The sequence below is a fragment of the Thamnophis sirtalis genome, unplaced genomic scaffold (genome assembly GCF_051295495.1).
Source record: "Thamnophis sirtalis isolate CommonGarterSnake01/CBP01778 unplaced genomic scaffold, rThaSir2_p1.2 scaffold_1, whole genome shotgun sequence".
Lineage (NCBI taxonomy): Eukaryota > Metazoa > Chordata > Lepidosauria > Squamata > Natricidae > Thamnophis > Thamnophis sirtalis.
Window position 1 is genome coordinate 66,678,952 of NW_028261381.1, and position 16,771 is coordinate 66,695,722.

Genomic DNA, 16,771 nt, shown 5'->3' on the forward strand with positions numbered 1-16,771 from the left:
TGGAAAGTTGAAAAGTATCTTGGCTTTTTCAAAATAAAACCTCTCCCAGCCTTTATGTAGAGATATTTAAAAAACACCTGTCCAGAGTCTGATTCTTTTGCGGCTCTTTTGAGTCTGGGTCAGTCTAATTTGGTAGAATTAAAAAAAGAGAGAGAGCTTGTGATAGTAAGTGACACTAGAAAGTTGAAAAATGCTCCAGAAAAGGGGCATGGCAAATGACTGTCATACTGTTATTAAATACATTGAAAGGATCAGGAGGTGAGCAACTATGGCAACTTTATGATCTATGGACTCCCAATCCCAGATTTCCTGCGGCAACAGCATGGCTGACCCAGGAATTCTGGGAATGGAAGTCCACAGGTTGTAAAGTTGTCATAGTTTCCCACCCCTGGCTTAGATTGCTATAATAGTCATCAGGAGTCAGGCTCAGCTCAGAACAAACTTTTAAAAAATGCACTGAAAACTAGTTGCTTTGGCTGGATCACATCCACGATCCTGAGCAGGATCTCTCTGGGTAGTACTCTATTGAGTAACAAATGCTTTCTTGAATGAGTCAGAACATATTTCATCCTCTGCAGGTTTTGGGGATGCTTCTATTCTCCCTTAGATGGGATTTCTCTGGAGATAAGCATCTGTGCTGCTCCCAAGTTAATGGCTGGAGAAAGAAGATGTAAGCAGCTAGAAAAGTGGGTGGGGGGAGAAGAGAAGCTCTACCTTTTGTTTTCATATCAGTTCAGGGCAGGGAGGAGCTTAATGTGCCCAAATATTCTCTAAGGTTTGGGTGGAGGAGAGGAAGCAGCACGCTGCTGAAATTATGAAATTGCTAGCTTCCAGGCATGCTTTTCTAACTGCTTGGATATAGTAAATAAAATGGAAGGATTCAATTTAAGATCCGTTTGTATATTCCTTCTGTTAAAAGCCTTCCCAGGCTGTGTTTGAAAAGTGTTGGTTTAATAGGAAACAGGCTGGAGGGGAGGGCTTGGTTAGCCACACCTCCCATCCTTTTACTGTATATCTTGCCTGGCTGAGAGCAGCATGCTTCCTAACCCCACAACTCCAGAGGACAGATCAATGTGAATTCTCTCATTCACCACTCACTGCAGCGCACTTCCCCATAGCAACCTTTGAATGGCTCGAGTAATAGTCGGTGCTTGGCTTCTGCTGGTGCTCCTCTGCTGCTTAGCCAATGCCCAGGGCTGGAGGAATTGGTTTTGGAAAGGTTCAGAAGAAACCACACTGTCTCCCACAAAAGCTGCCAAGGCTGAAGATGAGACGAGGCAGGACCTTTCCACACCTGCAGCTACCGCAAGCCCAAATGCTTCCTTTGAAAATACTACTGATCCTGAGCCCAGGGGGAAAGCGGGGACCATATTTACCCTGAAACAACCAGACTTTACTTCAACCGTGCCAGTCCCTGCAGCAGCATCTGCCACTCAGGAAAAAGGCAGAGAAAGAAATATTACAGGAGTGGGAGTGGAGATCCTCAGCGTGGCTGAAGGCATTCAGAATTTGGTTCAGCTTTTGGATGAAAGGACAACCAACAGGACGGAGAGGACCGAGGTACTTGCCACAACTGGGACCAGCGCATCACCTGCCCCTGTTACAGAACCAGAGAGCATCCAGAACGTTACGGCTAACTTAACGGGTGACATACAGACATCCCTGAAAACGAAGAAGCCAGAGGGGGCAACGAAGCTTGCTCGTCTGTGGAGCAAAGACTTGGCTCTTCTGTGGAACAAGACACACGCCTTCCCGAAGAAACCTGGGAAGCCACGGCAAGGTAGTGCCTCTTTCTCATTTTCACCTGATGGTCATTTCAGGGGCACCCTGTTGGCTTTTCAAGAATCTCCAGAAGCAGGGCAAGAAGTTGCTTTCACTCCCCCATCAACAAGGGCAACCTGGGGCACTTTCTCAAAAAAACAAGGGATTTTAGCCACTGCAAAAGCTTTGAAATTGCAAGAGTCCCAGGCTAACAGCAGCACCACCAGCAGCAGTGGCAGCAACAGCAGCTTGCATGCAGGAATGCCGTCCAAGGTGGTGGGTACTTTAGACAGCTGGGTGCTGCCTTATGTTACAAATCCCAGCCAGCCTGTCTCCAAAGGCAGCGGAGCACACCTCAGCTTTAAAAGCCACCCCTTCTTTAAACATTTTGGGATAGGAGTAGCTGGTGCAAAAACAAACCGTTCTAGAGATTCGGTTTCTAAGTCCAGTGCAGCTAACATTATGGATTTCCCCCCTGCCAATAACTCTGACTCTCTTGAGTTTCTACTAACCTACGCTGTGCAACGTAGCAATAGCAGTTCAGGGCTTCCTTCCTTCTTACCTGGATTGTCTCCATCGGCTGGCCGGTGCTTGCCCTTACCGACCAAGTTGTCGTATTGCAACCACCTGGGCACGAAGCATTTCCGAGTGCCGAATTATTTGCACCACAGCAGTGAGGAGGAAGTTTGGGCTGCTTTGCATGAGTGGGAGGGGCTTCTTAAATCTCGGTGTCACCGCTACTTGGAGTGGTTTCTCTGCTTGCTACTGGTACCTGGGTGCAATGCTTCTCTCCCGCTCACCCCACCGCCCTGCCGGGGATTTTGTGAGGCTCTGAAAGATCTGTGTTGGACTCAGTGGAAAGAGGGGCACCTTCCAATATCCTGTGAATCTCTCCCAGAGGAGGATGGTCCATATTCATGTGTATTTGTAAATGTTTCAGCAGGTAATAAGTCAAGGCTAATCATCTCTTTTCCATTCTTTCCCATTGCCAGGTAAGCTCATTTTGTAATAGATCCCAATATGAAAAAAAAGAGCCACTCCCTCTACATGGACACAGGCAAAAGGTCAGAAAAGAAGGAGAAAATAGAGATAGCCACCATTCCTCTCTTCTTGAGAAGAGAGTTAGTGCTGCTAACCAGAAGAGAGATGATGTACAGGCTTTATGGTGCCACAGCCAGCATTGTTTTAATGTGAACTTCTTACTATGTCAGGTTTTCCAAATTGGGGTGCTCTTCTGATGTATAAACGTTAGTTCCCCAAATTCCTGGCCAACATTGCCATTGCTGAGAACTCTGGGGTTTGGAAGTCCACAAGAGAGAGGGCATAAAGGTTGGGAAAGACTGCATTCTTCTGTAATAATGATGGATTGCCTGTTAACCAGGAGAAAATTACCACCAGTAGTAAAGGGGGCACCGGGCAAAGAAGGGGGCAGTATTTGGCAAGGCTAGGAAGAGCCATAATTTTCTTTGTCATGGTTAAGGCCAAAACTATTATCTACAACCTTGATTCTGCAGAGTAACCGCAAAGCAAGACTAACTCACAGGAGAGACCACATGTTTCATTCATTGATTTTGTTTACCTCAGCAACTTTGAGATGTGTGAATTCGATAGCTGTGCTGGCTGAGGAATTCTGGGAACTGAAGTCCATACATCTCAGGTGCCAAGATTGAGAAATACTGTGTTGGCTTAATGCATGCTGTTGTTTTGTACACCTCAGACAGTTTTGCCTCCAAAGTATTCAAAGGTTCTAGATGTAATCTTGGGGCTTCAAGTGAGAAATGAACTTATACTGAAAAAGAGATAAGGGGGGGCAGCATGCTAAGAATTAGGGTTTGTGATACTTTGGATATGAACATAGAGGAAGAGCTTATGTCCCTCCTCTGATTTGATCAAAGTGAGTCAGGAAACAGTGGACTGCCATTGACAGGATTTTTCCTCTATTGCTTTGCACAGAGGCGCCTTCTTATCGTAAGAATATAGTCATGGAAGAACATATGTGATGATAAGCAGAAAGACTGTTCTTTTAAAATGCTTTGCAAGAAGCAATATGATAAGGCAGTGTTTTTCAACATTTTTGTGCAAAGGCACACTTTTTTCATGAAAAAAAGTCACGTGGCACACCACCATTAGAAAATGTTAAAAAAATTTCACTCTGTGCCTATATTGACTATATATAAGGTGTTTTTCCCACGGCACACCTTACACTATGTCACGGCACACTAGTGTGCCACGGCACAGTGGTTGAAAAACACTGTGATAAGGCAATCTTATAGGGTTGGAAAGATAGTTGATTGTGTGTCTTCCTCTCTTGAGGAAGAAAAAAGCATGGATGCAGGAATTCTAACAGACAACCAGTGTAATGTAATTTTATTTTTTTAAAATAATAGTGTTATTAAAAATTACAATTGCAACAACAGTGCAATGCAATTTTTAGAATAACACATATGGAACAATTCTTTTATTTTTGTACGCATTTTCAGTTGTAGCATAATGCTTTTCTATTTATCTTTGTTAGAATCACTACTGAAACAGTATTCCAATCCAAACTGTAGTTTAGAATTTCAAAAAATGCTCCCTATTAAACAGGTAAATATTTCCTAAAACCCTTCTTTTCCTAGTCATCTGGCCCTGGGTGTTTCCACATTTCCTATATCTTGGAGTTTCTTTTCACCATGTGCAGAAGCTGTAAGTTTCAGAAAACAAGTTCGTACAAGACAAGAATATTTCTTGGTGTGCCTGTGATATCTCAGATTTCTGCTGGCAAAGACTATTCCACACTCTCTCATAGATTTAGAACTTGGGGGTCATCCAGAACATTTGCTTGGCAGTAGATTGAGGACAGACAAAAAGAAATATTTCATGCAACATGTAATTTAGGATATAGAATCTCTGGTCACAGGATGTTACAATAGCTGCTGGTTGGCTTCAACAGTTTTTTCTTACTGATAAATCTATCCCTCCTAAACCTGTACAATGACAGCTATTCATCCTAATTATATACGGGGCATCCATGTTTAAAACCACTCTTTTGGAGGTAGAAAAGTTTGAGATAGCTTCCCCTTCCCCTGATATTGATAGATATATGTTTTTTTTGGCCCACTCATCAAAGGGAGTTTTGCAAGTTATTGAAACAATGGCAAGACCTGTTTATCAGAGATGAAAGATAGATGACTACACACACTATGATCAAACATTCTTCTTTGAAAAAGTGCTTTCAGTTCTCTGAAAAAGAGAAACTCTTGTCACTGATTAGCAAACTCTGGGGGCAAAAAAAGGGGTGGCTGTTACCATTGTGGCTTGCTTGAGATTTCTCAAGAAAGTTTAATTGCCTGGACAATAAGATGAGAGTGATGCTTGTTACAGTCTTCACTCTTGTATGAAAAAAGATGGGTTGTTTGCCCCCCCCCTTCAAGTTTAAAAATAATTTGAAGCAAAAATAATACACTTTCTAAACTAAGGAACTTAGTTTAGAAGAAATGTAGAAGAAATGAAGCACATTTCTACATGTGCATGTGTACATACTTGTCTAATTCAGGGACTTCCTAGTGATATAAACTTTAATAGAATTTAAGGGATCATTTTCCCGTTTAAGTACTAACTAAATCCAGAGTGGTTTAACCTCATCAAATTTGTTTGATCCTTTTCCTCCAGGTCATAGTGAAGCCAGATGACACGGCCCCTTAAACTTAGAACAGATAGAGGGTAGATTCCAATCAGGGGTGGGTTCCTGCCAGTTCTAACCTCTTCTATAGAAGAGGTTCCACAAATCTACCATGCCATTTAGAACCAGTTCCAACTCCCTCTCCCCGCCTGTTCGCACCATGCTTGCCCCGCCCACCGTTCATTGATTGGCTGGCTCACCAATCGCCCCGCCCGCCTTTAAGAGTCCTATCTAAACCTTAAAGTCTTAAAGCTGTCAAGTTTGAACATCCCTGGGTTTTTTTTTTCTAAAGGGTTAGAGGTGCAAGGATCTTGTAACTTGACAACTTTAAGACTTGCACACTTCAATGCCAGAGTTCCTGAGCCAACATGACTGGAGGAGGAATTCTGGGAGTTGAATTCCACAAGTCTTAAAGCTGTCAAGTTTAAACACCCCTGGGTTTTTTTCTAAAGGGTTAGGGGTGCAAGGATCTTGTAACTTGACAACTTTAAGACTTGCGTGCTTCAAATGCCAGAGTTTCTGAGCCAACATTTTGGTTGCTAAGCAAGAGCGTTGTTAAGTGAGTTTCACCACATTTTACAAGTTGGCCACGCCCACCCAGTCACATGGCTAGCAAGCTGCTCCCACATGGTCACATGGCTGGCAAGCCATTCCCATCTAGTCACATGGCCGGCAAGCCACTCTCACAAAGCAGGCCACACCTACAGAAGAGGTTCTAAAAATTTTGAAACCCACCACTGATTCCAATCCTACACTAACCTGTAATACAGTTTGTAACAGTGTATTATATGAATCTAGTCACTGTGGTTTGGAAACCATAGTTTGCACGTTAGTATGACATATGAATTAAGTTTCAAACTCAGAAAAGAGTCATTTTAAATTACCTCTATTTAAATGAATACATTTTAATTCAACAGTTGTGTGGTTGAGCAAGGTCGTTATCAAGAATAATGTTCTGTAACCCTTCTGAGTTACTCCAAATTCCTATAAAACCACACACACACACACACACACACACACACACACACACACACACACACACACACACATTAGCCTTGTAATTAAATCAAGACCATAACCATTATTTACTTAAAATAAGCTGTTTTATCAAGAACTGCACACTGAAGGTTGGCTGATGATGAAGGATGTGTATGAACAACTATATTTTACTCTTGCCTGTCACAGTGATTTGTGTATTGCCCTCAGAGGAAGCAGCCAAACTGATAGGAAATCTGCCTTAGAGATAATTTCACTTCAAATTTCTCATTTTTATCTGTGGCCACGCTTCGCTTGAAAAGCCAAGGCCTTTGGGTAAGACCTTCATCTGCCATATTCTGATTGTATTGCTGATTAGATCATTGGGGATTTATTTGGGTGTTAAATTCATCTGTGGTGTCTCAGATTGGTCTGGCAAGAGCGCAGAGAGCAACAACAAAGACAGTGAAAGGCTTGGAGGTGGAATCCTAGGAAATGCACTTAAAGGAACTTGGGATGTTTAGCTTAAAGAAGAGAAGGCTAAGGGGAGCATGAGAACAGTCTTCCTGTGCATGGAGGAATGTCACAGAGAAGAGGAAAAAGATTTATTCTCCTGAGGGGGGAGAAAAGTATATGTAGGTGGAAGCACTTCAACGAGAGATCCAAACTAGAACTCAGGAGGAATTGTCTGACTGTGACTGTTTCCCAAATCATTGGAGCAATCTGCCTCCTGAAGTAGTGGGTGCTCTATCACTGGAGGTTTTCAAGAAGAGCCTGGCAGCCATTTGTCCCGAAGGTTATGGTGATTCCTGAACTGGGCAGGAGCTGGACTGAAAAACACTCTAAGGTCCTTTCCAATTCTAGGTTTTTATGATTATAATCCCTATTACCATTTAATAGATCCCATCAAAACAGGACACAAACATATGCAAACTCTTCATCAAATAAGAAGTTACAAACTCCAGAGGACAGAGAAGAATCAGGAAAAAAATTGCAGTGTGGGTAAAGACAGATATTATAAACTTAATGGACTTGCTAGAAATGGATGCTGTGTGTGTGAATTAGGTTACAACTAGCAATTATGGAGTATGAGTTTGGTGTAGTTAAGGCATCAGGTTAGAAACCAGGAGATTGAATTCTTGTCCTGTCTTAGGCACAAAGCCACGTGGGGGACCTTGTGCCAGTCACTCCCTCTCAACCCTAGGAAGGAGGCGATGGCAAACCCTTTGTGAAGAAACTTGCTAAGAAAGCAAGCAGGGACTGGTCCAGGCAGTCACCAAAGATCAGATATGATTGAATAGAAGGTGCAGAAAAAGCAATTAGGAATGAAAAAATAATGGCTAACTGTCCTTTTTAATCAAAGTATCGTGCAATCTTTTGAGACAATTCAAACATCACAGAGAACCTAGCTTAAATGTCTAGGCAATTGTTTACTCTACATGTCTGCAGGACACACCCATCAATAAAGGTCTGGGTATATTGGAAGTTTCTAATGCCTAATTTGTTGCTTTATTTTTGTATTATGAGTGCAAGAGATAATTTCCATCTCCTGCTTTGTCTGCTCTTTCTTCTTGCTCTTCTTTCTATGCTTTCTATGATTGTTTCAAGTGTGTCTTCCAGGCCAGAGATTACTAGCAGTTACGCAGTTCTCTATATTTATCTGCCAAGTACAGGAAGACATTTGTGGCTCAATTTTTTGGGAGACCTTTTGTTTGTCCTCATAATTTTCCAGGGCTCTTTTTTCTTTTCCTTTAATTATAATATCGCATTATTAACACTATTATATCATTTTCCTACATTGATATAAATAGATCATTTAAAATACAGTATTGTTGAAAAAAATACACTCTTTACAATGTTGTTTTCTTGTTAGATCATCCTTATTTTTTCCTAGATGGGAAAGATAAATCTATTTTAATCACAGGCATCTTGTCTATAAGAGCTATTGTTTTCCTGGCTGGGCTCTTTAAAAAAATGTTCTGATGGTGGTGAAACTTGTTTTAAGGGCTTGGGCCACTCTCTGTTGAGAAAAGCACCTCCTGGCAATGTTATTTATGCCCAAGAACCTTTTCCCTCAGGAGGTTATGAATGCACCACCTCCTTTTCAAGGTGGTTTTAAATGCCTTCCCTCCAGGTAAGAGAAGGGCGGTTCCTGGCATTATTATTCCAGGCTGGGAAATATATTTACAGGAAAGGCAGAAGTCCAAATGCCAAAAGAACAATGTGGAAGGGGTGGGGGCATCTGAGCTTCCTTGGGTCTCATCTTCAGAAAAAGGGAGTTGAATTTTTCCACCTCTTCCTTTCCCTTGACAAATAGTGGAGTGGAGAGGCCTGGTCCCATATGCCGAGGCACCCCTCTGTTTCTCTCTGGCTTCTTCTACATAGCCTTTCAAAGCTTAGAGAGAAATGGCTGGAATATAGCAGTCCTGTTTTTCGTGGCTGAGAAGAGGCTCATACTCAGGATCACTGAAGCTCAGGATTTCATGATCTGGTCCCATGCATATGAGACATGCGTGTGGACTGCCATGAGATTTCTGAAGTTTCAGTCCCAAAACATCTGGAGGTTGCCAAGATGGAAATAGCTGTTCTGAGATCACAGCAGGCAAAACCTTGGTTGCCTCTTCTGGTTTAAAAGTGTCAAGAGTGGCCTCGGGGAATGCAATGCAGCTCTCTTTCCAGCTTTTAATAAATACAATATTTATTGTTCAGTTACAGTGATTTTTGCTTTCATGCATTAAAACTCCTATATTTTCCAGCACTGTATTAGCTTTTGGAAGGTTTTTTTTCCTTTTTAGGTACTGTGCAGAATAAATTAGATACTATGCAGAATAAAAGTTTGGGTAGAATTGAAAATCATTTCATTGACAGTTACTCCACTCTTTTTTGACTTGCTGCCTTGTGACAAAATATTTTCTTTTTGTTGATTCGTTTGTGGATCATTAACTTCCACAGGTTGTGGGCTAGGGTCAAAATGTGCTTTGTGGGTTTAGGTTCATTTTAGTTCATGGGACTGACATGTTTATGAAATGGGGCACAAGTAGATAAAAAAAATTCATCATATTGGAAAAATAAAAGAGCCATTGCACCTTATTCCTCAGCATCAGTAGTAGCTACAACACTTTGTGGTATGTTGCATGGACAGAAAAATAGTGTCAATTGTGCTTAGAGGCTTAGAGGCTATGTCAGGAATAGACATCTTGGTCTCTTCTCCAGGTTTTAGACTACATCTCTTGAAAGTCTCTTCTAGCCTGCCCAATAGTCAGGAGTTCTGGGAACTGTAATACAAAATATTCCAAAGATAACCAAGTTATCTAAAAAGTATTAGCTGAATAAGCAGGCTTCAAGCTTTCCATACGTTTGAATGGTGGTAGCACTGTTGGCATGATTCCTCTTAAGTCAAACTCAGCATTAATATGTCCAAACAATATAAAGACAGGGAATCAGGTTGAGATAATCTAAAACCTGTTTTTCTTTAATTCAAGTCTTGAATATCCCCTCCCTCCATGTGTATGTGTGTGTGTGTGTGTGTGTCTGTGTCTGTGTCTGTGTGTCTGTGTGTGTAAGGTTCCATTTTTTAATTAACACATTTATAAAGCTCCCCATCTTGCAAAAAATAACTCTGGGCAACATACAGACAAAATAACAAAACTATAATCATAGTTTTTTAAAACCATAAACAATAAAACATAAATAAATATAAAAGAACCCCAAGATAGCAGTTATCTCAGTTTCCAATGCCAGGGTAAATTCATAAGTAGTTCATAAAACCTAATATTATTACCTACTGTTCTTTAATTTTTCAATGTAATCACTTCTGTGACTGAAATATTTGCCATTTTCCTGCACATTAGACAGTAGTTTGTTTGTTTGTTTCTATTTCTCTCTTTCTACCCCACTCCCTTTCTTTCTTTCTTTCTTTCTTTCTTTCTTTCTTTCTTTCTTTCTTTCTTTCTTTCTTTCTTTCTTTCTCTCTCTCTCTCTCTCTCTCTCTCTTTCTTTCTTTCTTTCTTTCTTTCTTTCTTTCTTCTCTTTTCTTGAGAAATAAATCCGCATCGACAAATGCTCCCTCTCCTTTAGTCACTTTCTGATTCCAGAAACAGGCCTCTTGCAAACTACTTTCTTTCCTCTTCATATAAAATGTTTCAAATTGTGTGGGGGTTTAATTGCTCTTCATCCCATAACTTTTTTTATTAGTTAGTAATTTATTATCTGAAACACATTAAGCTAGTTGTTGCCAGTTTCCAAGGTTTGAGTCATCTTTGTGTTGAAAAGCCTTGGGAGATGATGCCTTAGGAACTAAAGAGGAAGCGTTCAGCTCATTTGTAGTGGCTAATAGGACATCTATGAACCACAAGAGAAATTTTGTTCACTCTGAGCCACTGATAGTACACCAATACCCCATTTGACTTGTAGTATTACTTGCCAAAGCAACCTATTGGAACTATTATTAATTTGAAACATAATTCATGTGGGAATGTGGCTCCTTTGTCTGCCTTTTCAGTATTGGCATCCTTATACCTGCCTGGGACTGAGGGACCAGTTGGGCTGCAGGTACTACATATTTTGAACCAGTACATATAATATTGTCCCCAGTTTGGTGGAGCAGTTTTTCCTCCCCTTGTAATATTTGCATTTAGTCTCCATTAGATATATCTGCTCACCTGGTAGTTAACCCCCTGGACCTCTTCAGTTGTCAGTTGGACAATAGGAGCCAGATAGTAGGATTGTAGGAACTCACAGTAGGAGACTATGAGTGCTAATCCCGCTTGAGCATGAAAGCCATCTGGATGACTTTGGGCTAGTCTCTCTATCTCTCTCAGCCCAGCCTACCTCACCAGGGTTATTGTTATGTGGAAAATAGAAGGAAGGAAGAATAGTAGCTATGTTCTCCACCTTGAGTTACTTATAAAAGTAGGATAAAAAGATGTAAAAAAATAAAATAAATTAACACTGTGCTGCAACTGCAACCAAAAGAATTAAGCAGCAAAGCTCTTCTCTCTGCCTTTTGAGATATGAATCCACAGCCAACATTCTTCTCTTGAAAAGCTAGATTTGCACAGAATGTTTTAGAAGACTCAGTTATACTGGAATTTAGATAGATACCAAATCCAGGTGTAATACAGGACTGCCGTGTCCAAGGATATCCATTCAATATAGTGTTCCCCGCCCCCTAATGCATAAGCACAAATAGATGCCTTTCTTCCTATCAGGAGTTTCCTTACTTTAATAGTTTAGAACATCTGGCATTTCCCCTCTTTTTCCTTCTTTTTGTGGCACCAATCAGGACAAAGCATTTGCATCATGCTTCAAACTTGCTGGCATTCATGCTTTGTAATTTTTACAGCTGTCTGGAGGATATAACATAATACACTATTGTAGTCAACAGTGCTATGAAAAAGCCTTGGTCAAGTCTGGACGTGACTCCAGTTTGTGCAATCTGTTTCACGAAGAGCAACGTGATTGTCTGATGAATCCAGTGTTCTTGTTCTCCTCTTTCTACCTCCTGCCATTGTAACTGCAGATACTTCAGGGGTCTTAACAAATGAAGCCATTCTATTCTGCACCATTTGTTCAGTGGCTAATTCTGTAAAAATAACAGCAATCCATACACCGTCTCGGTTGCCAAGGTCCTCATGAGAAAATGCCATGCCTTTCATGCAAATAAGATGGACCCTTGACAGAATCTGGCTGCCCTTATTGAAGATAGGATTGCCTTAACTGCAGAGGTGGTATTCAGCAGGTTCTGACCAGTTCTGGAGAACTGGTAGCAGAAACTTTGAGTAGTTTGGAGAACCAGTAAATGCCACCTCTGACTGGCCCCACCCACATCTATTCTCTGCTGCCCGAGTCCCAGCTGATCCAGAAGAAATGGGGATTTTGCAGTAACCTTCCCCTGGAGTGGGGAGGGAATGGAGATTTTATAGTATCCTTACCCTGCCACGCCCACCAAGCCATGCCCACCAAGTCACGCCCATAGAACCAGTAGTAAAAATGTTTGAATCCCATCACTGCTTAACTGCAATAACTTTGTTTACGTCAACTATGTGCATATAATATAATTGTGTTATCCAATTGTTTATTGTTGCATTTCCCCATATTACATGCTGTATGTTAGCTTTGAAGTCAGTTTGGTTTAGAGGCTAAGGCATCAGACTAGAAACTAGGAGAGTGTGAGTTCTAGTTCCACTTTAAACATGAAACCAGATGGGGGACCTTGTGCCAGTCATTCTCTCTCATCCCTAGCAAGGAGGCAATGGCAAACCACTTCTGAAAAGCCTTGGAAAGAAAACTTCAGGGACTAGTCCAGGCAGTTGCTAGGAGTCAATAATGAGATAGACACCCTTCCCCTGCCCAAAAAATATTAGCATTGGTCTTTAGTTTGGTTAATTTGAAATATTTCTTCTTGATATAAGAAGTGATTATTTGACGAGCCAAAGTGATGAAGAACTTAAGGACTGGCACTGCAGAGGCTCAGGTTCAAGTCTGTCCTCAGCCACAGAAACTTTCTGAGTGACTTGGGTAGGCTGTCCTTTCTCAGCCAAAGGAATATACTGTATTTAGGTTTACAGAACCATGTGTTGCAGGCTTGTGTAGGAAATAAAAAAAAAAGATGGATAATTGTGGTAGTTGCAGTGAGCAGAAATCTCTTGAACAGATTTATAGGAAGAACTTCCAATGTTATACATATTTACCCGCATTAAGAATACAAAACACGAACTTACGGTACACAAGATATAGTTATTAAATTTCTGTAGTCTGGGGGGGTGGAATGTTTTGGCTAGGAGTATATCTGAAAATTTGAAAGTATAAGGAGGTGTGTCCAGGTCAACCAGACAATAGCAATAGCACTTAGACTTATATACCGCTTCATAGTGCTTTACAGCGCTCTCAAGGGGTTTACGGAGTCAGCCTATTTTCCCCAACAATCTGGGTCCTCATTTTACCCACCTCGGAAGGATGGAAGGCTGTGTCAACCTTGAGCCTGGTGAGATTCAAACTGCCAAATTGCAGGCAGCCTGCAGGCAGCAGAAGTAGCCTGAACTACTGCACTCTAACCACTGCACCACCATGGCTCATGCAAAGTTACCATAAGACAAACTGGTAAGGATGGTCCTCTACCACCTTCTTTAATTCCCCCGGTCTTGCCATCTCACAGGCAGCACTACGTAGAACACTGAGTTGCAACTATCACCACCACCACCACCACCACTATGGAGTACAGTACTGCGGAATTTATTTTGGGCCCAGATCCACTCTTGTAAACGAGATGATAGTAAAGACTAAGAAGAAATAAAAAAGGGGTGGAGGGTGGCAATAAAATCTGAACAGGGTGACAAACTAAACATCTCTGAGAATCTGTACTAATGGATGACATGTTGCCTATATCTGCTAAAGGCAACAGCCTTGCAAATAAATTCCTTTTATGAAGCATATCTGCAAACTGTCCAGAATCCATGCAATTATATACACAGCTGTTTTGGGCTCACCAGGAAGTCAAGTTTCCTTCCATCCATTTATTCTGCTCAAGATGTAATTTAATGACAGGAAAAGAGAGGAAACTCATTATTCCATCAACAGCACATACCCCAAACCCTTCCATGTAGAGGAAGAATGGAGTTAAAGTTTGTTCTTCCCCACCATTCCTACTGAAGACCACTGCAGTTATTGGGGGGAAAGGGCAACTCAGTTCCACTGGGAGAATCAGTGAGCTGGGGTGAAAGCTGCCTCCTTACCCTCCAAATTGTTTATCAATATTGGTTCTTTGGATCTGCTGAAAACAATGTAAGAACAGCCATCCTTTTCCTACCAGCAGGTCAGCAGAGAAAAAGAATAGGTACATATAATCCTCGACTTACAACCATTTCTTTAGTCATCAATGCAACAGCACTGAAAAAAATGACTTACGACTGGTCCTTGCACTTAATTTTGTCATAGCATCTCCACTGCCACCTGATCAAAATCCAAGCGCTTGGCAACCAGCATGTGTTACAAAGGTAGGTTGCAGCGTCCTGGGGTCATGTGACTGCTATTTGCAACCTTCCCAGCCAGCTTCCAACATGTAAAATCAATGGGGGTAAACTGGATATGCCTAACAACGGCCTGATCCTCTTAAAAATTGTGGCAAAAAGTATCATAAAATCAGGCGCAAGTCACTTAACTGCCTTACTTAGCAATGGGAATTCTGATCCCAGTTGTGATGATAGCAATAGCAATAGGACTTAGATTTATATACTATTTCACAGTGCTTTACAACCCTCTCTAAATGGTTCACAGAGCCAGCCTCTTGCCCCCAACAATCTGGGTTCTCATTTTACCGACCTCAGAAGGATGAAAGGATGAGTCAATCTTTTAGCCAGTCGGGATTGACCTCCTGGAGTGAGCAGTAGTTAGCTGCAATCCTGCATTCTAATCACTGTGTCACCATGTCTCTATGATACATCTGTATCCTGAAGCCTTCAAAGCCAAGGAGCAGTACCCAAGTGTTACAAGTGGGCCATGGATTTCCCACTTGTACATAAATGGAATCTGATTCTAGAGACATTGCACTGAACTGGAGACATCCCGAGTAAAAGCTCTGTTGGTTACTTGGCTTCCCTCAGCAAGGATTTTCTCATCATGCTCGATTGCCCTGGAATTAGTAGGGCTTCCCAAAGCCTTGAGAAATCATCCAAGCATGGATTGGGTTCCTAAGGCTGGAACAGAATAAGGAAGAGCGAGTTATTTTGGTCTTGCGACTCTTGGATTCTCAAAGCTATTTAAAGATTCTTAATTCCTAACTTCCTGGAAATTTTTATTAATTTTCAATCTAGGCCTCAAAGCTGTGGAATAGAGCTAGAAGGAACCACCTGAACGATTGTACTTCTTTCATAAACTGTAATTAGAAATTAAATTGCATATCTTCATATACCTCTCCATGTGTGGGAATAGTAAATAGCCTGGATACTTGTAAGATGGAGTTAGGCAACCTTCTGCCCTCCAGATGATTTGGACTATGCCCTTCCACCAGCCCTGAGCAACGATGAAGGATTACTGTATGGAAGTGACTCAGAAGTGTACAACTCACAAATTACATCTTGGGACAACATAAAGGACATTAAAGTTTGGAGAGAGATCACCAAGATAGTGTTCTTTTTTAAAATAAGGAAAAATTTAGTGACATCAGAAAGGCTAACACATTAATTACATCATACAACTTCATGGACCACAACCCACTTTATCAAATACAGAGTTGGAGCAAGAGCCATTTTGGGGCTGACGCTTATACCTTTAGATGCCAAGAGAATTTGTTCTTGATTCTTCGTATGTTGTGATTTCACTCCTTTTATGTTATCTAATTTACTTTACTTTGCTTATTTGGCTGATGTTTTAAATTTCTATACGATGTATTAGTTTGCATTAATATGTATAACAGGAGGTTTTATGGTACACACAAGTCAAGTTGAATTTAAAGGAGCTCCACAGGCTTTACAGTTGGGGGTGGGGTCCCTGTTTGCTACCCAGGGGAGACTTGGACAACTGGGACAGAGAAATTAGCTCTCCGATGTTCTCACACAGTCTAAAGGTCAAGGCGGTCATGTGAGTTGACCTTTGCTTGTCTGTATGGTAGCTGAATACTGGCAGGCATTATTAGGAAGATAGCTTGCTACTTTGGGAATTCTATTTTGGGGTGGGGGGGTATATAAAAGGGAACAAACATCTGGCGATCTCTTTTGATTGCTCATCTTTTAGGAGCCATTAATCTGCCTGGCGGTGATGGGTGACTCATAACTAACAAGGGTTATCTTTGTTCACAGTGCAGACCCTGATCTGGGGTCAAAGGGGAGGCAGTCCTGGAGCAATGTAGGGTGTCCCTTAGCTCTTTTCCTGTGGGCTGTAGGTCTCACAGCCTTCGTTTGCGGTACTTGCGTGGGAGTGAAAGATTGTGGACTGCAAATTTTATCTTTCTTAAAAGCAGCTTTTCTTTTTAGTTTTGAGTATCCTATGCATCCAAACATAACATTTGCAAAGGCCAAATGGCAACACTTTATGGACTTGAAAGAATTAGGACTTGTTTGTTCATTTAAAAGGGAAAAACTGGTTCAGTGTTCACTATCTTAATTTCAGGGGGAACAGAATGCTTTTAGTTGACACCTAAGATTTCCAAACTTTGCCAGCTTTTATCTAAACACTTACCTCATGGCTGGGTTTTACTGGCCAAGCGTTTTTGGTGTTTGTTAGATGAATGTCTTTTGCAGATTGTAAAGCTTGTGGATGCACTAAAATGAAAATGTACACAGGATTGGGTCTGTTGATTAGTTAATGAGTCATTGACTTTAGATGATATAGTTAATATTTCTCTCAAAAAGGTACAGGGCTGTTCTGTAAAAGATGGCA

General features: G+C 41.3%; 1 protein-coding gene and 1 long non-coding RNA gene across 4 annotated transcripts in view; one reads left to right on the plus strand and one right to left on the minus strand.

The window, feature by feature from the left end:
* LOC148049491 (uncharacterized) overlaps positions 1 to 2,449 on the minus strand; it is a 51,978-nt gene extending 49,529 nt beyond the window's left edge. Inside the window, exon 1 of the long non-coding RNA XR_015696523.1 lies at positions 2,324 to 2,449. This is a non-coding gene — a long non-coding RNA (uncharacterized LOC148049491). The remainder of the gene's footprint in view (positions 1 to 2,323) is intronic.
* Positions 1 to 16,771, plus strand: part of COL18A1 (collagen type XVIII alpha 1 chain) — a 195,023-nt gene that overhangs the window by 90,449 nt on the left and 87,803 nt on the right. The window contains exon 1 of one of the 3 annotated variants that reach the window (XM_087714608.1): positions 908 to 2,704. The exons of 1 other annotated variant lie outside the window; for it this stretch is intronic. In XM_087714608.1, coding sequence (XP_087570734.1) covers positions 1,129 to 2,704 — 1,576 coding nt within the window. In that variant the 5' untranslated portion in view covers positions 908 to 1,128. Of the gene's footprint in view, positions 1 to 907; positions 2,705 to 16,771 lie in introns of those variants that run through there. One more of the 3 variants, XM_087714614.1, reaches the window with a different exon arrangement.